A 23,723-nucleotide genomic window follows, 5' to 3' on the forward strand; every position below is an offset into this window, starting at 1 on the left:
GGAATCATAGGCCACCTAGTTACCTAAAGGACTTTGTTAAGTAATTAACATTCATCTTGGGGGGAAGGGGTGTTGTGTCCATAGTTAATGGGAGTGGTTTCCCAAGGCGGGAAAACCGGGTGCAGTTATTGGGTGTTACATTCTTGGCGGGAGATTCTGGGCCGGGGATTGGTTATGTTTAAAGGCACCTTAGTATATAAGAGAGGGCTCAACGGCTGTTAGCCAGTTGACCCATGTGCATTCAATAAACGCTCTCTTGTTCAACCTCGCTGTCTACGCTCGTCATTCCGGACTTAACACTAGTCATGCCAGCCACATTGAGGCAGGCCATAAGGAAAGATACAAAGAATACATATGAATGCTGTATGTCATAAATGTGAGGTAGGACACAAAAGTGAGGCATAAAGAAAAATGCGTGTATTAGTTAGGAGAAGAACAAGGAAATGGAAAATGTCAAACCACACATTCACCCAGGGACACCTTTAATATAGCTGACACAGAATTCAGTTGCAGCTAACCACATGTGTCTCACTTATAGCTAACCACAGGCATAGCACAGGAAACTTAGACACTAGGAAGACACCTGTGACCATTGTTAGAAGCAAGGTTGCACGATATTTAGCTAGAATTTTTGCACTGCAAAGGGGGGATAGGGATGAGCTAGAAGGGGGCTGAGAATCCATGTAATCAATCAGAATTCATAAGTTACATTTCCGTGTTCTGTGACTTTTGAAGACTATAAATGTACTTGCTCGTTCCCTGGCAAGTTGTTCAGCCGTTGCCGTTGCTTTCTAATCTGAACCTTTTGCGGGCAAAATAAAGCAAACTTCTTTTGATTCCGAGGTCTGAGTCTCTTAATTCTGCAACAACATGACCACGGAGACGTCCTCGGACAAGCACCGGCTCTTCAGCTTTGAAACGGAGATGAGCACTGGCCCCTAGAGTCGGAAACGACTAGCACACAAGTGCGGGGAACTTTTATCTTCTTAACGATTGTTTTAACCATTTAAAAGCCAATCAAGCCACTCCCTTGTCCCCTTGCTTGTCTCCTGCTGTTGCAATTGGGCACGACTGTGTGTGCGTGTGTGTGTGTGTGTGTGTGTGTGTGTGTGTGTCTCTTTTCAAACTTGGACTGGTGGACTTCAACTCCCAGAATTCCTCAGCCTGGGCACGCTTTCCCCTGACCTTGATGTTCTCTCTCTGTCCATGCAGCCCAGGACGGCATTGGCTTTTTTTTGTCAGCTCCACCTGATCCCCGGCTGTGAGGGGCTCTGGAGGGGGGTCTCCCCTCCCCCTCCCCTGCTTCCCTCCCCCCAGGCCCAGATAACCCTCCCTCTTTTCCCAGCCCCCCCCCATTTCTGCCCCTCCCCCCCCAAGAAGCGGAATGCCTGGAAGGGGATTTCCTGATAGAACTTTCGCTTTCGCTTTCCTTTCCACGCCTGTCCAGCCGGTTGCGCCTGGAGGTCTGCCTAGCACCAATGACCGAGATACGGATACCTTTTTTTCCTACTGGTTGAGCTTGGCCAATCGCCAGCTTTCGCTCTGGTTTGTTGCGTGGGTTGATCTCACCCGAAGCGCCTTTTTCTCTGCCTGCGACTTCAGGAGAGGGGAGCGCGGGTTGTGTGGATCGTGGCCGGGATGGCTCTGCGCTCTCTGTCGCTCCTGGTGTGGGTGGGGGTCGCCTTGCCGGAGAGCTGCTTCGGTGAGTCCCTCTTGGGAGGGGGGGGGGCGTGGGGGGTTCCGCCCCCTTTTTCTGCTGGTGGGGATCCATCCAGGGAATCTCTCTCTCTCTCTCTTCTCTTCTCTTCTCTTCTCTTCTCTTCTCTTCTCTTCTCTTCTCTTCTCTTCTCTTCTTCCCCCCCCCAAAGATTATTCCCAGGAAAAAGGATTCTGATTCGGTCCTCTTTCTAATCCGTTGCCCCCTTTCCTCTCTGGCCCCTCTCAGAAGGGACCCCCAAAGGGTGGAAGGGACTCTGCTGCTGCCTCTCACCCCAACCCCCAGGGAGACCCCCTCTGCGGGCAGAACAAGGGTCGTCCCTCCAGATCTCAGTCAAGTCTACCTGGGCGCCCCCCCCCCGAGCGCAGTTCTTTCCTTTCCCCACAAAGTGGAGTTTGTGGGAAAGCGACCTTTGCAGGGACCGGGTCGGTTCACGAACTTCCTGGCTGCCTTCGCACAACCCCTCCGCCTGGGTCGCCTCTGTCCTGCCTTTGGCCGGGGCTCGGGGGCTCTTTGGGGCTTCTGGGTGCTGGGAGGACCCGGCTCGTTTCTCGACTCGCTTCCGTGTATTTGGCCTAGGGCGGAGGCTGGTGCAATGGAGCGAACGGGATAAGGCTGCCGTGTGAACGCAGCAAGGGGCAAGAGTATACAGAGAAGCGCTCCTTGAACGATCTTCCTAAAGGTCCCTCCTCCTTGATTGTCACTTTCTCCTCGATCTTGCCCCCCCCCCATACCATTCCCAACTGCCTTCCTAAGGCCCCAGTATCCCCTGGGCTTTTTTTTTTCTAGGACAGGCAGGGCTTCTCCTTCCATTTTAGAAGCCATCAAGGTGGGAGGCTTTGCACAACTAAAATATTTAAAATTTATTATTCTTTGTAATAGGAAAGGGTTTGTTGGGCTGTTCCTAGTTGTTTGTTCAGAGAAACTATCAGTGAAGTTTCTTAGCATGGGCCAGTTTGCAGAATCAAAATAATAATAATAATAATAATAATAATAATAATAATAATAATAATAATAAGAAGAAGAAGAAGAAGAAGAAGAAGAAGAAGAAGAAGAAGAAGAAGAAGAAAACAACAATAACAATAAATAATAATAATAATAATAATAATAATAATAATAATAATAATAATAATAATAATAATAATAATAAAGTTGGAAGGGACCTTGGAGGTCATCTAGTCCAACCCCCTGCTCAGGCAGGAAACCCTATACCATTTTAGACAAATGGCTGTCCAGTCTCTTCTTAAAAACTTCCAGTGTTGGAGCATTCACCACCTCTGGAGGCAGGTTGTTCCACTGGTTAATTGTTCTAACTGTCAGAAAGTTTCTCCTTAGTTCTAGGTTGCTTCTCTCCTTGACTAGTTTCCATCCGTTGCTTCTTGTTTAAAAGGCTGTCCTGGGAATGCAGCAGGAGAAGAGTCTGGAGAGAAACGCTCCTTGAATTGTCTTCCCAAAGATCCCCCCTGATTGATTGTCACTTTCCCCTGGATCCCCACCCCCACCTCGTCCTAATCTCCAATATCCCCAGAGCTCTTTTCTAGGACAGGCATGGATTATTCCACCCCAAATCCTCCTCTTTCCATTTCAGGAGCTCCCAGCACGGGAGAGTTTGCAGAATCAAAAAGATTTAAAGTTTACTCTTATTCCTTAGTAACCAGATGGGAGGTTTTGGGGTGTCCCTACTTGTTCCTCAGAGAAACTCTCAAGGCAGCAGCCTTTCCAAAGGCATTTCCAAAACTCTCAGGATCTCAGGGATCAGATAGTCTGGGCTGGAGGCAGAAGGAGAGAAGCTCCTCTGGATGGACGGAGAGCCTGAACTGAAGGGCTTGCTTGGACACAGACAGGCCCAAACTGACCAGCCTTTTCTGACCTGAGGAGGATTCGTGATTGTGAGGACGCCCAAGCTGTGTTACATTCACACGTTTCTCCTCTCAGGCAGATTCAGACTCCCTCACTGCTCAGCCCCAGGAGGGGAAGAAGCGGGTTCTGGATCACAGAGGGTCCGATCCCCCCCCTCCTTCTGTCGGAGAAAAGCTCTGATCTGTTTGGATTCTGAAACCTGGGATTGCAGGGAGGAGCAGGAAGGAGGCTGAGGCTTTTGCCTTGGGACTGGGAATCGCTGGGAGACCAGACTGGAGGGACTGGGCAATGGGACTATTTATTTATCTGGGCTTTGGTGGTCCTGCCTTTTTCTGTGCAGACCCAGATTGTGCCCAAATAAGTGCTGGACCCCAAGAATGGACCCCCAAGAAGCAGCCTTTGACATCTTCCAGCTTAAGTGATTTCTCAGGAGTATCTTAGTTTTTTATTCTTTTAACCCACTTACAGCCTGTTGTTCTCCTGTTCATTGGGTAGCCCTGGAGTCTCTTCCATGTTTGTATTTTGACAATTAAAACTAAATAGTGACTTAATGTGATTTTTTTTAAAAAAAATCATTGTTACTAAAATTTGGCATAGTTTATGTCTTGTGACATGGTTTATGTCTTGTGATTTCAGGAGTTTGCATTGTAGTGTATGTTTATTTAAAGTGTTCTCTGGCATAAAAAAAATAAAATCTGAGAGTATGATCCAATCAAGAAACTCAGACAGAGGCTTCCATAAACAGTTCTTTAATGCCGGCATCAGGCTCCCTGCGCCCTGTGCGTTCCCACAGAGAGGGTCTCCTCAGGGTGCCACCGATCAGAGAATGTCGACTGGTGGCCCCCAGGGGGAGATCCTTCTCTGTGGGCGCTCCGGAGCTGTGGAATCAGCTACCGGTAGAGCTCCGGATGGCGCCCGATCTTCGCTCCTTTCGTCGCGATCTCAAGACGTTTTTGTTTGTACAAGCCGGCCTAGCCTGATGGGGATTGGTGGGGTTGTTTTTATTTCTGGTGTTTTAATTTTATTTTGGGGTTTTTAGAATTGTATTCCTATTGTTTTAACTTGGGCAACTATTTAATCTCTTTTTAATGTTTGTATTTGGTATTTTTTTATTCTGCCCTGTGAACCGCCCTGAGTCCTCAGGGAGAAGGGCGGTATATAAATATTATTAAATTAAATTAAATTAAATTAATCAGCCGAGTGAAGCAGCTGAGTGTATTTCCTCCACTTGCAGGCCGCAGCATGAAAAAGGAAAGCCACAGCCCTTGTTTGCACAAAGCTTTCTTTTATAGTGTTATTTTAACCAATCAACTGTCAACACCACTTTCTCCTTATCTCTCTGTACGTGCTGTTCTCGCCTTGGGCTAATGGAGGTTTCTGCGCAAATGGAGGTTTCTGCACAAGCGTAGTATACAAAAGCAAAACAGCTTCGCTTTGATTTCTCTAAATCCCCTTCATTCCTCCCTTTTAATTTGTTACTTGGTAACCAATGAACTATAATCCTTTGGTATTGCAGTGAGAGTCAGGACTTTGGCTGGCTTATGGGGTTAGTCACTCCTTACAGAGGATGCTATGACCGTCATTCCCGAGATGGTAGACATAATTGTTCTTTAGATAACAGGAATCAAACATGGCAAAACCAGAAGACACCCCCCCAAGTTAATACAATCAGAAAAACCTGTTGTTGTTAGTTGCAAAGTTGTGTCCAACCCATCGCGACCCCATGGACAACGTTCTCCAGGCCTCCCTGTCTTCTACCATCTTCTGGAGTACATTTAAGCTCACGCCTACCGCTTCAGTGACTCCATCCAGCCACCTCATTCTCTGTCATCCCCTTCTTCTCTTGCCCTCAATCTTTCCCAGCATTAGGCTCTTCTCCAGTGAGTCCTTCCTTCTCATTAGGTGGCCAAAGTATTTGAGTTTCAACTTCAGGATCTGGCTTTCTAAAAGAACAGTCAGGGTTGATCTCTAGGACTGACCGGTTTGATCGCCTTGCAGTCCAAGGGACTCGCAGGAGTCTTCTCCAGCACCATAGTTCAGAGGCCTCAATTCTTTGGCGCTCAGCCTCTCAGAAAAACTACCCTTCGCCAATCACCAAAGATCTCTCCAAACCAGCTTGTGTCCGTGACACCTGTCCAGGTTGGAACCGGGACATGTGGTATTTTCCTGATATGATCAGTGATCTCAATTGCTTTTCCCTGGTCATCAGTCTGGAGGCAACAGTTTGTCCAACTGAATTCCATAAATGCCTCCTTTTGCTGGTAAATAATCCAAAGCCAGGCAGTGTTGATACACTGCTGTACGTAATTGGGTGTTGGTTTTAGCAAGCAAATTTAAAGCCAAGGCTGTCTCGTTTGTAATTATTTCTAATACAGCTTGCAGTCTAATAATTCTATTAAGCATATAAACAGGAGTTCCATACCCACACATCCCATCTTCTGCCCAGGTTGCAGGTACGTACACCTGTATAATCCTTTCTGGGGACCATTCTTCTTTGTTCCATGTCTTTTGACTTGCTATTTGGAACGTGTTATGATTTGTCAATGGCAGACCTTGCTTTTGTTTATACCTAATCACATAAAACAACTGGTACACATAGTCTTTCCCTTTGATAGGGAATAAAAAGAAACTGGGTTTGGGGCTTTGTCTTACTTAAAAATATCACGTGGGGTTAATTGCTGGAAGGTTGCTCAAGCAGGGAAGCTGGGGCTCCCAGCTTCTCAGACAACCCGTCTCCAGAGCCGCTATTGGTTGCCTCTAGGGTGGCGATAGGTTGCTTTAAAGCTATTGGCCACCATCTAGAAGCCAGGGTATAAATTGCTGCATTCACAGCCCTGGTTCTCAGTTCAGTTCCTGCAAAAAGAAGAAGAAGAAGAAGAAGAAGAAGAAGAAGAAGAAGAAGAAGAAGAAGAAGAAGAAGAAGAAGAAGAAGAAGAAGAAGAAGAAGAAGAAGAGGAAGAGGAAGAGGAAGAAGAAGAAGAAGAAGAAGAAGAAGAAGAAGAAGAAGAAGAAGAAGAAGAAGAAGAAGAAGAAGAAGAAGAAGAGGAGGAAGAAGAAGTTGGAAGGGACCTAGTCCAACCCCCTGCTAAGGCAGGAAACCCTATAACATTTCAGACAAATGGCAGTCCAGTCTCTTCTTAAAAACTTCCAGTGTTGGAGCATTCACCACTTCTGGAGGCAGGTTGTTCCACTGGTTAGTTGTTCTAACTGTCAGGAAGTTTCTCCTTAGTTCTAGGTTGCTTCTCTCCTTGACTAGTTTCCATCCATTGCTTCTTGTCCTGCTTTCAGGTGCTTTGGAGAATAGCTTGGCTCCCTCTTCTTTGTGGCAGCCCCTGAGATATTGGAACCAAATAAAGAATGATTCTTGCTGAACTCAGCTCGCCTCGTCTCATCAATCAAGCAACGAACCCATGATCCCACAGAGCCACGCTTCTTTCTGTGGGGCCAGTGCAGCCTCCTTGGGGCAGAAACTGAGCAATTGCAGAAGTGGGGGTTGATGGAGGCCTTGCTGAAAAGGGGGAGGAGGCACAGTTGGAGGGGAGCACATAAAGTTTGGGGATCCCGCTCTCTCTCTCTGGTCCTGCTTTCCCTTCCCTTCCTCTCTCTCCCCCAACCTCTGTGCCCTCCAACCCTTCAGGTACTCCAGAAGATGCTGTTTGGTCTCTCGGTGGCTCCCTTTTTCTACCTTTTGCTTTTCCCCCCCCTCTTCCATCATTTCCCCCTTCCCCCTCTGCCCTGCCCAGGTCTTCTTTTTTTCTTCCTTCCAAAACTGGAAAAGGGGGCCTGCTGTGGCCCATAGTATCAAGGTCCCCAAGCAGAAGTCCCCTAACTCTGCCTCTTTGGGTCTCTTCCAGGCGCCTCCTCGCACTCCCTGAAGTATTTCTACAACTCCATCTCGGAGTCCAGTCAGGCGAAGCCCCATTTCATCTCTCTGGGGTACGTGGATGATCAACTCTTCAACTACTATGACAGCAACAGCCGGAGGTTCCAGCCTCGAGTCTCCTGGATGGAGGGGAAGGAGGGCCCCCAGTACTGGGAGAGATGCACCCAGTTCAATCGTGGCGAAGAGGAGTTGTTCAGAGATAGCCTGGAGGTTCTGAGGACTCTCTACAATCATAGCGGTGAGTGATGGGTCAGGCGGCTCCTCCTGCCTCCCCAGGAACCAGACGGGGGGGGGGGGGGAGAAAGGGGAAAGGTTGCTTCCACACATTTTAAAAAGGTTTTTTAAAAAAATAATAATAATGTGTTTATTCCTTTTTTAAAATCAGCACAAACTTGTCCTTCTCTCCGTAGCCGATGTTTTCTGCCGATTGCAGTTAGGATGCGGAGATGGATATAAACTGAGAGAAAGAGAGACCAAAATCTCCCCTCACCCCCCCCCCCATGAAAGTTGGGGGTGTGTGTTCCTGGCCTTGGTGGACCTCCTGCTGTGGGGGAGGAAGGGAATCCCAGGTCTCTCCCCTCCCAGGAAAAAAAAACCCAGGTGGATCCTAAGGAGATCCTGGTGAAAGCAGGCCCGCATCCTTCCGTCTATTTCCATTCTAGAGAAATGAGGAATCAAGTGCAGATCCACCTGGGGGGGACTAGCTACCTTTCCTTCACCTCCTTTTAGGAGGGACGAGGGGGGCCCAAACGCCAGGAGCTTCTCTTGCTCCTCCAGGTGGAAGGAGAGGCCAGGAGGCCAAATGGGGGGGGGCTCTTGGAGGGGGGGCACAGGATCACTTCCAGGATCTTCTCAATCTTGTGGAGGGAGGACAAAAAGAAAGAAACCCCCATTTGAGGTTTCTTCCTGAGTCGCTCAGAGCCGTCATGGCTTCCCATCCTTGGTCCCTCAGGCTGGACTCCTGTGCTGCCCTCTTGGTGGGGCTGCCCTGGAAGGGGGAGGCCTTCTTCTGCAGCCCCCCCCCCTGTTCTGCCATCTTTGGGGCACAAGATTCACCTTCAAGGGACCTGATTTAGGGGAGAGATTGCAAGCAAATATCTGTGTCACTTTCTCCGCAAACATCCGCCATTTTCTCTCCTTTCATCCCAAGGAGGTGCAGCCCCCCCTTCTTCTGCCCTTTCCTTGCCCATCCCCCCCCCCAGGCAGACACCCCAGAGATCTGCCTGTTCTGCTCCTGATCCCCAAGGATCTCCTCAGATCCCTCCATGCCCCCTGCTGGCCTCTCAGGGGAGCAGAGCTGGTCCCAGAGGGCTCCCCCTGGTGGAGAAAGGAGGAAGGAGACCGGCAGAGTGGAGGAGAGCCTCTTTTCCAGGCCAAACAGCCCCAAATGTCCCAAACTTTCTGTTAAGTCGTGGGCTCTTGGGTGCAGGAATGACGACACGAGGCCGAGTACAGGATAACTCATACTTTATTCTTGCTGGAACTGTACTGAAACTTGGGCTGCAGCCAGCCACAATATATAGTCTAGCCCCTAGGTGGCAGCCAATGGGTTTGAACCCACTCTTGCCTCCTAGGGCTAGCCAATTGCAGGACCGGAGACAGCTAGTCTGGGTTTCTGGAGAGCCGTTGGCTGCTCCAGCAACGCACGTGGTGTATTACCACAAGCCCAGTACATAACACTTTCCTCAAAGGGAGGCTGCTTCCACCCTCCCGTCCTCTGGGTCTCCCCCTCTGGACCTTCCCCAGATCCCTCCTGGCCTTTTGGAGGTGTGGTGACCAGAACTGCACCCAATATTCCAGATGTGGTGGCATCCTTGATTTACGCAAAGGCTTTATCACATTAGCTTCTGTGTTTTCAACACCATTTTAATCCCACTGGCCATTTTAATTTTTTTACATATAATTTTCACTAACACATTTCAACAAGAAGATAAAAACTAATAGAAAGTAACCTAAAATAAAGGGGACCAAAGAAAGAAATCAAAGAAAACTTTAAAAAAAAGTATAAGAATAGAAAACAAGTTGAAGAAAATTAAATGAAGAAAAAGACATAAAGCCTTCTGATATTCTTCACAGCAGTTATAAATATAAATATAATTTAACTTCTCTAAAGCAGCCATTCTCAACCTTTTGACCCAGGAGGAAATATTTTTCAGGCCTCAGGGAACCCCTGAACATCCAGGCTCAGAAATGCACTAACAGCATTCTTACACTGATCATAAAAAAATGAAACTTGCCTTTTCAGTGTGATCCCTGCACAAATATTCAGTTCTGTGCCAAACGTGAGATGAGGACACACAGATTTCATCTGCAACTGAAACGAGATGAGCTTATTTCTTAGCTTTTGATGCTTGGGAAATAAGACATAACTTGCTCACCCGTGTCAGAAGTTGAAAACTGCAGCCAAATTTTCAGTGCCTTCCTGTGAATGGCAGGAGACTTTTCTTGGGCAGAAATCCAGAACCTTTTTTTTCCCCTGGGCAGATCAGGGAATCTCCTCTGGAGGGCAGGATCAGACTGCAGCTCGTGAGGATCTTCCTGTTCCTCCGAAGGGAAGGCTAGCAGAAGATGCCGAGACGTCATTCCTGGGTGTGGGACTGGTGGGACTAATTCATTTTGTTCTGCAGGATTTCCAGGGTGGTTTTCCCTTAGATTTGAGACTTTCTGGCATTCTTCCTCATTCTCAAGCCCAAGCAGAAGTAGAAACATTTCAACCTTTCTTTTTCATTTCCCCCCCCCCCAAAACATTCAGTTTCCTTTTAAATCCAAGAATTTGGATTTAAATCCAAGAAGTTAAAACTTCTCCAGGGCCTTGCAGAGACTGTAAAGGTCATTTCAAAGGTCAATAACCCTTTGGGGGTGCAGATCAGCCTGGGCCACTTGCTGCTAATGCTGAGGAAAATATTCTGTCAACGCTGCAAACCTCAGATGTTCTTGCTTTGACAATATGTGGAGAGGCAGCTTTGCTTCTTTAAAACTTGTGTGTTACTTTTAGAGCTAGAACTGGTTGATGCTGGGGGGAGTAGGAAGAATGTCTCTCGAGGCTGTTTTGAAATAAGAGAAGATAAGAATTTGGCGGGTTGTTTAACAGGAGGGAAAGCTTACAGTTCAAACTAATTGGAGAATGTGATTTATGACGGTTCATTAGAGGGAGGAGCTGTGCTTTGATACTCTGCGCTTAAGGGAGGGGAATCCAGATTTCGGCTTGACCATGTACATGCCGAAGCTATGCTCTTTTGATTAAAGACTCCTTAAGGTAAACAAGGCCTCGAGGTTCTTTGAAGAATTGCATCTGTCGGAAGCATGACATTAAGCCGAAATTATATTCCTTTGTGGTCCTTCAACGCTTCGTTCCCACATTGCATTAAATCATGGTTTGTTTCTGGATAGCCCAAACAGGGAGCCAGCCCTTGAGACTTGGTGCTATTTGTGAATGCAGACCGTGATTTACGATCACAGGGATCCCTGCAAGCTTCTTTTCAGATGGATCCTCTTTGAGGCCATGAGATTCTTGGTCCCTCCTTGCAGCCAGATACAGGCCCCCTTCCCCCCCCCCCGTTCCTGCTCTGGGATCTCCCCAAGAAAGTAGCAGAAAGAAAGACGGAGGAGGCTCCGTCCATTCCTACGTTTCCTCTGTGCCTCCATCTTTCCTTGGCCCTCCCTGGGATCCTCCACTGCCTTTTCTGATCCTGTGAGATTGAAAGGGGGCTTTGCCAGCTTCCCATTTTCTGGTGAGGTCCAGGGGCTCCATCCTAGGGGAGATGCAAGCCAACCTCCAGGCAGTGGGCAGGTGGGACAATTGGAGGGAAGTGCTGTGGAGGAAATTGGGGTGTCGTTGCTTCCCTTCAGTCTCAAAAGTCCCTGTTAGGGAGGGAGGTCCCTGTGTCTCTGGGGATTCCCCAAACCATCCTCCTGTCCGTCTTTCAGGCCTGCACAGATCCTCTTTGAGGCCAGTCCCTTTTTGCAGCCACAGATTCAGGCGACTGTTCCCTCTCTGGGATCCCTTCCTTTCCCCCCCCCAAGAGTCTCCCCAACAGAGGAACGGCAGACAGAGGAGGCTCCGTCTCTCCATCTCTTCTGCGACTCCTCCTTTTCTCGGGATCCTCCGCTGGCTTCTCCAGCTTCAATTTTCTTGGGGAGGTTCAGGGCCTCCATTCTGGGGGGTGGGGGTGGGTGGGAAATGTAGGGACCCAGGTCGAGGGAAAGGAAAAGGGCAGTTAGTGATGGGGGTGGGGCTTTTTCTTGGGGGAAATGCGGGTGTCAGTGCCTCCTTCCAGTGTCAAAGACTCTGCAGGGACTGGGGTGTGTGTGTATCTCTGTCTATCTTGAGGACTCCCCAAACCGTCCTCTGGTCCCTATTTCAGGCCTTCACACGTTGCAGAGGATGATTGTCTGTGAACTCCGGGGAGACGGGAGCAAAGGAGGGTTTCTGCAGTACGGCTACGAAGGGAGGACCTTCCTCACCTTCGACAAGGAGACCGTCACCTGGGTGGCTTCTGAACCCCAAGCCCAGATCATCCAGAGGAAATGGGACGCCATTCCAGGATATAATCAGAGAAGGAAGGCCTACCTGGAGGACGAATGCATTGAGTGGATAAAGAAGTACCTGTCTTACAGGAAGGAGGCGCTGCTGAGGACAGGTGAGCATCTGGACACAAGCTGAGCAGGCTCCTTTATGGTCGGATTTTTTGGGGGGTCCCTTTGGGTCCTTTGTCTAGAGCCTGGTTGTTCAGCAGGGACTCCTGCTCTTCCCTTCCAGCACCTCCCCAGAATATGGGAAGCCCTGTTTAGTTCCCATTGCGAGGCAGCCATTAAATAAACCTACCACTAGGGGGTCTTCCCAGTTGCAATGTATGGCAGTGAAAGCTGGGCCGTAAAAAAGGCTGAGCGCCAAAGAATTGAGGCCTTTGAATTGTGGTGCCGGAGAAACTCCAAGGCTCTTTATAAAAAATTATAGGAGGCCATATTCTGAAGCTAAAACTTCAGAGCCTTGGTGGAGCAGTGGGCTAATGCCTCCTTAAGTAACACCAGCTGCCTGCAATTAGTGCAGGTTCGCATCCCACCAGGCTCAAGGTTGACTCAGCCTTCCATCCTTCCGAGGTAGGTAAAATGAGGACCCAGATTGTTGGGGGCAATTAAGCTGACTTTGTAATAATGCCGCTTGGGGTGTGTGTGTGAAAGCCCTAATAAGCAGGCTTATACATAGAATGAAGGCTACTGCTAAGTTTGTAAGCCGCCCTGAGTCTTCGGAGAAGGGCGGGATATAAATGGAATTAAAATTTAAAAAATAAATAAATAAATACTTTGGCCACCTAATGAGAAGGAAGGACTCACTGGAGAAGAGCCTAATGCTGGGAAAGGTGGAGGGCAAGAGAAGAAAGGGACGACAGAGAATGAGGTGGCTGGATGGAGTCACTGAAGCCGTAGGCGTGAGCTTAAATGGACTCCAGAAGATGGTTGATGTTCTGTTGTGGGTGGCATACACAAAGGCCTGGAGGAACGTTGTCCATGGGGTCGCGATGGGTCAGACACGACTTCGCAGATAACAACAACAACCACCACCACTAGGGGGCACCTGCCATTAATAGGACATTTATCAGTGCCTCCACTTGGGCAAAAATGGCTGAGGTTGGGGGAGGGGGGGGAAATACCCACAGATTCTGTGGATGTTTCTCTCAGACAGGTTTCTTATTTTTGATTTTAGTGATTTCTCCAGAAAACAGCCCCTTCCCCTCTTTCAGGAACACTCCCCTCACTCCAGAAGGCTTCCTGCTCACAATGTCATATTTCCCCCCGCCCCCTCTTTCTTTCCTCTCAAGACTATCCTTGCCCCACTGGTCCTGCCCCTTCCACTCTGGGCTTATTGATTCCTCCAGGATCAGCTGGATGAGATCAGGGATCATGGGGGAATCCCCCTCCCCACAATTCCCCACAGCCCCTCCCTCCCCTAGGGGGACTGTCTCTTGTCTTCCGTAGGCCTCACCTCTCTCTCTCTGCCCCCTCCCCCCCCTTGAGAGGCGGAATCTCATTTCCAAATTAACCAGGGTGAGATTCAAAAAGTTGCAGAATCAAGAGACTCAGACCCCAGAATCAAAAGAAGTTTGTTTTATTTTGCGCAAAAGGTTCAGAGCGAAAAACAATGTCAATGTCTGAACACGTTTTCAGAGAAAAGCAAGTGCATACATATAGTCTTCAAAAGTAGCAGAACACGGAAATGTGACTTATGAGCATGGATTGGTTACTTGAATTACAGCCCCCAACTCCCCTTGTCGTACAGCCCCCAGACCCCTTGTTGCTATGCTGAACTTAGCTAAATATCTTGCAACCTTTTAACTGATCGAGGTCACAGGTTCCTAGTGCTTAAGTTTCCGGCACCATGTTTGTGGTTAGCTACAAATGAGACGATGGTAGAGAAGATGGTAGAGGACAGGAAGGCCTGGAGGAACATTGTCCATAGGGTCGCGATGGGTCGGACACGACTTCGCAACTAACAACAACAAATGAGACATATGTGGTTATATGTATCACAGCTCTATGCTTGACTAAATAGGTGTGAGAGACAGATGGCATTTGGCATTTTCCATTTCCTTGTTCTTTTCTAACTAATACAAACGTTTTCTTTATGCCTCACTTTTATGTCCTGCCTTCACTTTGTCCTGTCTCATTTGATTCTTATTCTTCCCCCACCCAGGAAAGCATTGCCATATGCTAAATCAAACAAACAACCCTGAAATTGTGGTGGTGTCCCTTGGAAAGAAGCCTAGAACAGCCTCAGATTTGGGGAAGTGGACCCTAAAAGTAGGGAGAAACATCTCTGCTGCTCTTTTTTTTTTGAAAGGGTACCCCTAAATAGCAGCTCCACTTTCCCTCCCCTGAAGGGAGCAGCCCAAGATCACTCAGAGCTCAATTTGCTGCTGGAGGTTTTTCAGGCTGAGTCCCTGGGAAGGACTCAAAATCCTCAAAATCCAGGAGTTCTTGTGGTTGAGCATTTTTCCAGATCTGGAGCATTTCCTAAAACTCTTGGAGACGCTGCAGGTGTGGAGTGGGAAGTAGTGGGAGATTTTCCTGCCCCTTCCAAGTTTCCCACCCACCTTCCAGGCTCTGGAGGGGCTCAGAATTAATTCCGGGGGTGCCGTTTCTGCAGAGCCCCCAGAGGTGACCGTGACCATCAGGACAAAGGAGGTGGAGGATGGGATGGAGACGCATGTCTGCCGGGTCCATGGCTTCTACCCCAGGGAGATCGATGCCTCCTGGAGGAGAGATGGGGAGGAATGGCTTCAGGACACCTTCCGTGGCTCCGTGGCCCCCAACGCGGATGGGACCTTCCACGCCTGGCTCAGCATCCGGATCGATCCCCAAGAGAGGGGCCGCTATCGGTGCCACGTGGAGCACGACGGCCTGCAGGAGCCTCTGGACGTGGCCCTGGAGGGTGAGAGGCTGCAGGGAGGGAAAGGCTGGGCTCTTTGGCAGGCTGGAGGGTTCGGGGAGGGAAATCTCACCCCAGCTGTGTCCAGATGTGACCATACCTGACCTTTAAGCCATTAGTTTTTCCAGTGTTTGGGGTTGGTGAAGCTGCAGGGACCAGACCATAGAAGTGGCTTCAGGGGATGTAAAGGAAACTCCAGAATCTCATCACAAGAGCTGGCAGATCCTGATGAAATCCTCTTAGATCCTCACTTAGCCTCTTTCACTGCCTTCTTTCTTGCCTCCAGAAGAAAAACAGCGGTTATGCTGAGTACCAGAAACAGATTTACTTTAAAATCCTAAAGTTTGAACATCATCTCAAGGCAAATTTTGACTAAAATGGATGAACTACATCTGACTTCAAGAAATGCAGAGTGGTTGTATTGATCCATGAGGAGTCAGAAACCAAGTCTGAGTTTTTGCCATCAGAGCTTAACACGACTTTCCTGCTTTAAAGGTCAAAATGTCACTGTATGTGGCTGCTCTAAGAAAGAAGTTGCACATTATTTTGTGATATGGGAATTCCTGAGGCTCAGCATAAAACCCCAGAGAAAAAGCTCTCTTTCAAAGACCTCTTTGTATGCTCATAAGTGTTCCTGACATTTTTTTACACTGGACTTCCAAAGTTGCAGAATCCAGATTCAAATCTTTCATTGATAATAGCCACCATGATACAAAACATGTTCAACTTTAATTTTAATGCTGATATCTCAGGCAAATTAAAATATTCCCCTTACTTTTGTTGTTGTTTTTAGCAAGCATCAATTTAGAAGTGGCATGACTGGTATTCAGTGGGAATCCTGAATTATGTGGAAGAGAAATTTAAATTTAAAGATCCCTCAGACCTGATTCCCAAAGCAATACCACTTTACAATGCCTTGGTAAGGCCACACTTGGAATACTGCATCCGCTTTTGATCACCATGATGTAAAAAAGATGTTGAGACTCTGTAAAGAGTGCAGAGAAGAGCAACAAAGATGATCAGGGGGTAAAGGTAAAGGTAAAGGTTCCCCCGCACATGCGTGCTAGTTGTTTCCAACTCTAGGGGCTGGTGCTCATCTCCGTTTCAAAGCCGAAGAGCCAGCGCTTGTCCGAGGACGTCTCCATGGTCATGTGGCCGGCATGACTAGACGCCAAAGGCGCACGGAACGCTGTTACCTTCCCACCGTAGTGGTCCCTATTTTTCTACTTGCATTTTTACGTGCTTTCGAACTGCTAGGTTGGCAGAAGCTGGGACGAGTAACGGGCGCTCACTCTGTTACGTGGCACTCGGGATTTGACCAGCCAAACTGCCGACCTTCTGATCGACAAACTCAGCGTCCTAACCCACTGAGCCACTGCGTCCCTTCGATCAGGGGACTGGAGGCTAAAACATACAAAGAACAGTTGCTGGAATTGGGTATGTCTGGTTTAATGAAGAGAAGGATGAGGGGTGAGGTGATAGCAGTCTTCCAATATCCCAGGGGTTGCCACAAAGAAGAGGGAGTCAAGTTATTCTCCAAAGCACCTGAGGGCAGGACAAGAAGCAATGGATGGAAACTAATCAAGGAGAGAAGCAACTTAGAACCAAGAAGAAATTTTGTGACAGTGAGAACAATAAATCAGATGGAAGGGTTTGCCTTCAGAAGTTGTGGGTGCTCCATCACTGGAGGCATTTAAGAAGCGACTGGACAGATTTATTTGAAATGGTATAGGGTCTCTTGCTTGAGTAGGGGGTTGGGACTGGCAGACCTCCCTTCCAACTCTGTTATTCCCTTTCTGCCATTTGTGCGATTGTCCAGAATTTGGATGTCACCATATTCTATTTTTTATGCTGAAGTTCTGGAAGCCATTTCTGGACTGGCCAAAGAAATGAAAGTGATACACTTTAAAAAAAGGCTAGGTGATATGAACTCTTTTTTTTTTACTTTAAATAGTAAAATGCAAACCCTCAAACTGAAGCAAAAGTATAGCGTACGGAGCTGCCCAATTCCACTCAGAGTTATGACACGACATATTGGAGCAGCCTTTAAAAAGAACCAAAATATTTTTCTTTACAGTAGTGGCCAACATTGTGGAAACCTTTTGGGAAAAGTGTATTTTTGAGGTTTGATGGCTAATAACACCACTTTTTTTTTTGGAGTAGTACCATAAAATTGTATATCAGTGGAAAGATAATTTAATCAAGAATGTAATGCAACAAAGTTTGTTCAATTGTCTGTACCGTATTCTGTGAAAAGTTATAGCCAAATAACCAGAAAAAGGAAGCAGAACTTGCTTAGGTTGGTATCAGGTAGCTTTCCTTCATCTGATTGTAGCGAATCAGCACGAGTGTTTAGAGAGCCAATCAGGTGTCACCTGATTGGCAATGAGCCAATCAGATCACAGTAGATTCAGTTATTGATGTCATGTATTGAAGCTGAGGGACGCGGTGGCTCAGTGGGTTAGGACGCTGAGCTTGTCGATCAGATGGTCGGCAGTTTGGCGGGCCAAATCCCGAGTGCCGCGTAGCAGAGTGAGCACCTGTTACTCGTCCCAGCTTCTGCCAACCTAGCAGTTCGAAAGCACGTAAAAATGCAAGTAGAAAAATAGGAACCACTCCGGTGGGAAGGTAACAGTGTTCCATGCGCCTTTGGCATCTAGTCATGCCGGCCACATGACCACGGAGACATCCTTGGACAAGTGCTGGCTCTTTGGCTTTGAAACGGAGATGAGCACCGGCCCCTAGAATCGGAAACGACTAGCACGCATGTGCGGGGGAACCTTTACCTTTACCTTTATTGAAGCTGAGAGGAGGACATTTGTCAGTGATCGCTATGAAGTTGGTTGGGGTTTTTTGTGTTCTTTCATTTAGTGAGCTTGTAAAACGTAATAAAATTAAAGTAATGGTGCAAAGAGTTGACCGGTCGCCCAGAAAGCGATGTAAAATAGAATTATTAAGTGAACAAGGCTGCACTTGTAAAGAAATTAGAAGAAAAATTGGTGGAAACTTAACCAAAGGTGGCATTTCTACTATACACTTTTCCCAAAAGGTTTCAACAATTTTGGACACTACTGTGATGGTGAAGTTTTGTTTTGTAAGCTGCTGAGAGTCACAAGGTTACAAATTGCTGCTTTTTGAGTTGGAAAGCCAAAGATGAATTCAACTGCCTTCATGCTGAGCTGTTGTGAGAAGAAGGCAGCGTCATGAGGACACGTCCTCAATGTTTAGCAAGGCGTCTTCATGTTACAGTTAGAGGGACACAAAAATGACCCCATAGAGTTTTTAATTTTGGGAGTTTCCAGCTTTCACTGCTTTAGGACTCTCCCCTAATTGGGATGATTGTTTGGGGTTCTCCTTCAATTATCTGCTCTTCCTCCCAATTCAGAACCAAAATCCAACCTGGGGCTCATCATCGGCTGCGTTGTGGCTGGTCTTGTCTCGGTGTGTGCGATTGTTGGGATCTTGGCTTGTGTTTACATTCTCAGTAAGTATTCTTTTTGAGGTTCTTATGGGAAGATAGGAACATCTCTCCCAAGTCTCTCCCTTTGGGGAGCGTCTTCCGGGCTTCCTTCTACCCAGTTTTCACAGCCATCTTGGGGAAGCATCTGAGATCTCAGCCTCTTGCTGGGACTCCAGTCTTGACGTGGCTAAGTCTGAGGTTGGGACAATCCCGTCTTCTTCTGTGTTGGGAAGAAGCATCCCAGTTCCGTCCCTTTCAAAGGTTTTGGTCGAAGAGCAGCAGAGAAGGATTCCCATGAAAATCTTCCTCCTCTCCCAGCTGCTGCTGCTCCTTCCCCCATTTCCCTCCATCCCTCTCGGAGGCAGCAGGTCTCTCTTGGGGGAAATCAGGAGATACATTTGTATTTTAAAGATCTTTCTGTCTTTGTTGAGGGGTCAAAGGGACTGTGAAATATCCCCTGGGGTTCTTCCTCCTAGAGAGGAGAGATTGGATGATCTCTGGTGGGTTCTTTTGAGCTTTCACTGATTTTTGCCCTTGCAGAGAGACGTCAAGATGACTACAGAGCAGCACCAAGTGAGTGAATTGTCCTTTTTACAAGTAATCTCCAATTAGAGCAAGGACCAGAGGGACCGTCACTTGAAGGGTGTGTGTTTGTGTGTGTGTGTGTGCTATCTTCCTCTTCCTCTTAAGAACTAAGCTGTGGAAAGAGGGCCCCCTTTTCATCCCAGCCGGGCTGTTCTTGGAAGTGGGGTCCTCAAGGAGAAACATCTGGGACAGGGAATGTTATGTATCCAGGTGCAGGCATCTGCATAGCAGCGGCCACTAGGGGGCGTTGGCCTGGACGGTTTGGCGGGAAACCTAGGGCCAATCCCATTGGCTGGCCACCTACCTGGCCAGGTATTTAAGGAGGCCAGGTAGCCCTTGTTCGACAGTACGGACCCCCACACACAATAAAGTGCTGAACACGTACTCCGGCTGGCGTCTCTTCCTTGCGTCGGACCCACTACGTTACAGGGAACCCTCAAGAAGAGGAGAAGTCCCAGCTGGTGGAAGGTCCCTCTGACTGAGAAGCTGCTCTCTTTCCCAAGTGGGCGGGAAGGAAAGGTTTGGTGAAATGAGAGTCAGAAGCTCCATAAATTTAGGGATCAAAAGGGGGCATTTTGAGAGAAAAGGAGCTTTGGGGGATGCCAGCTGGATCTCCTCTTGGTCTCCCATCACAAGGCTCTCTTGAGTACAAACTGGTTAGAAAAAGAGACGTTGGAGCCATGTGGATCTTTTTAGGTCAGCTGTGCCTTCTAGCTATGTTTGATATACGTACAAATTTGAAGAATTCTTTCCTGTGCCTTGAAGCCAAAGCAGTTTGGTTCAAACTCTCTCCATGTATTTGTGTGTCTTTGATTCTGTGAGAGAAAAAAGGGAGGGAGGGAGGGAGATGGAGTCAGAAAGAGCTGAGTTTTTCCATCTGTAAGCCAAGAGAGTGACTTTCTCACCCACTTTTCTTTCCCTTTTTCCAGAAAGTGAGGAAGGATCCAACAGTTCAGACCAGGGTAAGTCGGAGGGAGCCGATGCTGCTGTTGCATGATCCATTCTGTCCTTTTGCAAGACTTTGGGCAGATGGGGGGGGGACGAAAAGAGGGAGAGCCCCCCCTTTTAAGGTAAAGGTAAAGGTTCCCCCGCACATGCGTGCTAGTCGTTTCCAACTCTAGGGGCCGGTGCTCATCTCTGGTTCAAAGCCGAAGAGCCAGCGCTTGTCCGAGGACGTCTCTGTGGTCATGTGGCCGGCATGACTAGACGCCAAAGGCGCACGGAACGCTGTTACCTACCCACCGCAGTGGTCCCTATTTTTCTACTTGCATTTTTACGTAATTCATCTTCCCTGTATTCCCTCTGTGTCCAGTTCTAGTGAAATAATTAGAATAATTAGATCCGGTTTGTTTAGTGGTGGGGGCACCAAATGAGACTTAACTGGGAGACGGTGAGTTCTAGTCCCGCCTTAAGCATGAAAGCCAGCTGGGTGTCACAAAATTCACTTTCCTTGCCCTGGTTTTTTTTCCTGTAGAGAAGAGAAACTCTCCCTGTTGGATTCAGGTAGGCAGCACAGAGTCTGCATGGTGGAGCCTGGAGGAAATTCTTTGCGGAGGAACAGGGAAACCACCGGCAATGCCGTGATCCCCAGTGGTTAGAGACACTCCTGCTGGCATAGCTGAGACCTGGCTGACTCTAGAAGAGGGGGGGGGTCCCCTCTCAGACACGGCCCCAGCTGGGTTTAGGCTTTGGCCCCCACTGAGACCCCAGGGCAGGACAGGTGGGCTGGCAGCGGTCCTCTGAGAATCCCTCTGGGCACTCGGGGGCCTTGATCCCCATGTTTCTGGTTGTGACTCTCCGTTTCTGAATCTGAGCTGACGGGATCAGTTGGGCCTGTTGCTGCTGTACCAGCCTCCATGCTGCGTGGCCACCCCCCCTCTCCCCCTCAGCTGCTAGGGGCCATCTTGGTGTTGGCAGGGAGTTCCCCAGGCTTCTGGCCCTGGGAGACTTCCATCTGCCCTCCCCGGGTTTGGCCTCGGAAGTGGCCAAGGAGTTCATGGCTGCCACGGGCCTCACCCAGACCGTCCTGGGCCTGGCTCAGGACAGCGGTCACACGCCGGATATGATCTTCTTGTCAGAGCAACGGCAACGTGATCTGGTGGGGGAAATCTGGTTTTTTCTTGTTTTAAATGTTCTACATGGTTTTTTTATTGAATATTACTGTATGCTGCCTGGGCGAGATGGGCGACATAGAAGTTTAATAATCAATGAATCAAAAGCCTGGTCTCCTCTGAGAATTTGGGGAAGCTGCAGAGGTTGAATGATGAAGAGACAGATTTGTTGTCCTCAGAGGATCCAGACTCAATCTGTGTCTTTCTCTCCAATGCAGGGAGCAACCAGGTCATTTAGCAGCCCCCCTGCCCTCGCAGGTGAGTGGCCGCCATGGAGGCCGAGTTGGGGGAGGAGGGAGGGAGGGAGGGAAGGGAGGGCTTTGAGGCCCAAAGACCAACTCGTGAAGAAATTTTGGGAAATCCCTCTTCTCTCTCCTCTTCATCTCAAACACTGCAAGGGAAGGAATTTGGGGGAGAGGCCTTGGGGCTCAGGGGAGGGGTCTGCCTGCCCCCCCAACTCTTATCCTGCAAGCCAAACTGTGGCCAGACCCCTCTCAGGATCTTGGGTCAGGAGGCTCAGAGACCTGCAAAGAGGAGATTTGTCAAGGAATCACGTGTGCCTATAACATTTATAGTTAAAGCAAGATAGTCAAGAATACAGGAGGATCGTGAGGTAAATCACAAACAGCATGCAGAGCCCAGACAAGAAAAAGGCAAGGGGAAAAAGGGAAACTCCACCTTTACCCACACTATCAACCAATCACATTTTGGATTGCCTCATGCAGGAGCCGTCACTCACCAGTGTGTCCTGGCCCAGGGGTAGGCAATCCTGGCTCTGTTATGACTCGTGGACTTCAACTGGGAGTTGAAGTCCACGAGTCATAGAAGAGCCAAGGTTGCCTGCCCCTGTGTCCATTGTGCAATTTTACTGTTCCAGCTACTGAATTTAAGATCCTGATGAGACTGGAGGGTCCCCAGTGCGAGAGGGAAAGAGGGGCAGATTTATTTATTTATTTATTTATTTTATTTAGATTTATATACCGCCCTTTCCCGAAGGACTCAGGGCGGTTTACAGGGCATTTAAAAAACAGTCAATACAAACGTTAAAACAAATTAAAAGAGATTAAATAGAGCCCTGAGAAAATTAAAACCCAGTTAAAATTAAAATTAAAAATATTCTCAGCCTGGGCCAGAGAGCTCAAAGATCCCAGGTCTTCAGGTCCCGGCGGAATGAACGGAAGGGTGGGGGCGGTCCTAAGCTCCGCAGGCAGCTGGTTCCACAGGGCAGGCGCACCCACTGAGAAGGCCCTACCCCTGGGTCTTACCCGCCGGCAGTCTTTAACCGGTGATGAGGGATCTCCTGAAGCTCTTGCAGTCCTGGATGGGGAGGGGGCTTCTCTCCCCTCCTGGATCCCATCTGGGAATCCCTCCCTCCAGATGCTGAAGGAAGACCTGGGATCTCTAGAGGCCATGAACCCATTTGCATTTGTCTAGGGGGGGCGCAACATAAATTAAAGTTGGATTTGCATATTTGAGGGGAGGCATCCATACATGTGGGGTGGGTTCTCAACCACCTCAGGCGCCAGTCCCAGCCCTGCCCCTCCCCTCTTGCAACTCTGAAAATCCCACCCGGCTGATCCCTCCGTTGAGGCTGCTGCTTCTGTTCCTTCCCTGGGCTGATCTTTGCTGATCCCTCAGCCTGGATGGGGTGATTCCTCCTCTTGGCTCCCTCTGAGACTGACCCTGCCTGCTTTTTCCCTCGTCTTTGCAGCCAGACTGGACCTCCCAGCATAAGGAGAGATGCGAGAAGAGGGGATCGGCCTGCTTCTGAATTAGGACCGACTCTTAAGAAGACCCCTTCGGTCCTGCTAGGATGCTGTAACCGGGTTGAATTTGGGGTCTTTCATCATTGCTTTTTTTCGGCGAATCAGTCAACCTTTGTATTTTGATTGATGAGCAGGGGTGAAAAGAAAATCTTACGTGTTTATAATTGTGGAATCAAAAAGGTTCATACTGGGTTTAGTAGATATTATTTTATTTATCTGTATCCTATTGAAGGCATCGAAGATATCCAGCACACCTTTCTCCTCCTATTTTCCCCACAATAACAACCCTGTCAGGTGGGTTGGATTGAAAGAGGATGACTGGCCCAAAGTCACCCAGCTGGCTTTCATGGCTAAGGAAGTACTTGAACCCAGAGTTGCTTTCTAGCCTGGTGCCTTAACCACTAGTCCAAACTGCCTTGTGTAGCTTGTAATAGCTTTGCAATAGAACGAATGGAATGGAATGGAATGGAATGGAATAGAATAGAATAGAATAGAATAGAATAGAATAGAATAGAATAGAATAGAATAGAATAGAATAGAATAGAATAGAATAGAATAGAATAGAATAGGGGAATGGAATGGAATGGAATGGAATAGAATAGGGGAATGGAATGGAATGGAATGGAATGGAATGGAATGGAATAGAATAGAATAGAATAGAATAGAATAGAATAGAATAGAATAGAATAGAATAGAATAGAATAGAATAGAATAGAATAGAAGTGGAATGGCATGGCATGGCATGGCATGGCATAGCATAGCATAGCATAGCATAGCATAGAATAGAATAGAATAGAATAGAATAGAATAGAATCTGGAAGGGACCTTGGAGGTCTTCTAGTCTAGCCCCCTGCTCGAACAGAAGAACCTATACCATTTCAGACAAGTGACTGTCCAGTCTCTTCTTAAAAATCT

General features: G+C 48.1%; 1 protein-coding gene across 1 annotated transcript; it reads left to right on the forward strand.

Annotated features, from left to right (window-relative positions):
- Window positions 1-1,474: 1,474 nt before the first annotated feature.
- On the forward strand, window positions 1,475-23,517 carry LOC310635923 (major histocompatibility complex class I-related gene protein-like). Its single transcript, XM_083355310.1, has 8 exons — window positions 1,475-1,702; window positions 7,432-7,698; window positions 11,825-12,100; window positions 14,605-14,889; window positions 18,272-18,370; window positions 18,887-18,919; window positions 19,861-19,893; window positions 22,754-23,517. Exons 1-8 carry the CDS (start codon window positions 1,639-1,641, stop codon window positions 22,774-22,776), a joined length of 1,080 nt encoding a protein of 359 aa, XP_083211436.1. The 5' UTR covers window positions 1,475-1,638; the 3' UTR covers window positions 22,777-23,517.
- The last annotated feature ends 206 nt before the right edge of the window (window positions 23,518-23,723 follow it).

This window comes from Vipera ursinii, assembly GCF_947247035.1.
Source record: "Vipera ursinii genome assembly, chromosome: 2".
Taxonomy (NCBI): Eukaryota; Metazoa; Chordata; class Lepidosauria; order Squamata; family Viperidae; genus Vipera; species Vipera ursinii.

Coding starts and splice junctions, on each gene's coding strand:
- LOC310635923 (XM_083355310.1), top strand. CDS start 1,639: ATGGCTCTGCGCTCTCTGTCGCTCCTGGTGTGGGTGGGGGTCGCCTTG. Junction 7,699..11,824: donor GACTCTCTACAATCATAGCG/GTGAGTGATGGG, acceptor TCCCTATTTCAG/GCCTTCACACGTTGCAGAGG. Junction 14,890..18,271: donor TCTGGACGTGGCCCTGGAGG/GTGAGAGGCTGC, acceptor CTCCCAATTCAG/AACCAAAATCCAACCTGGGG.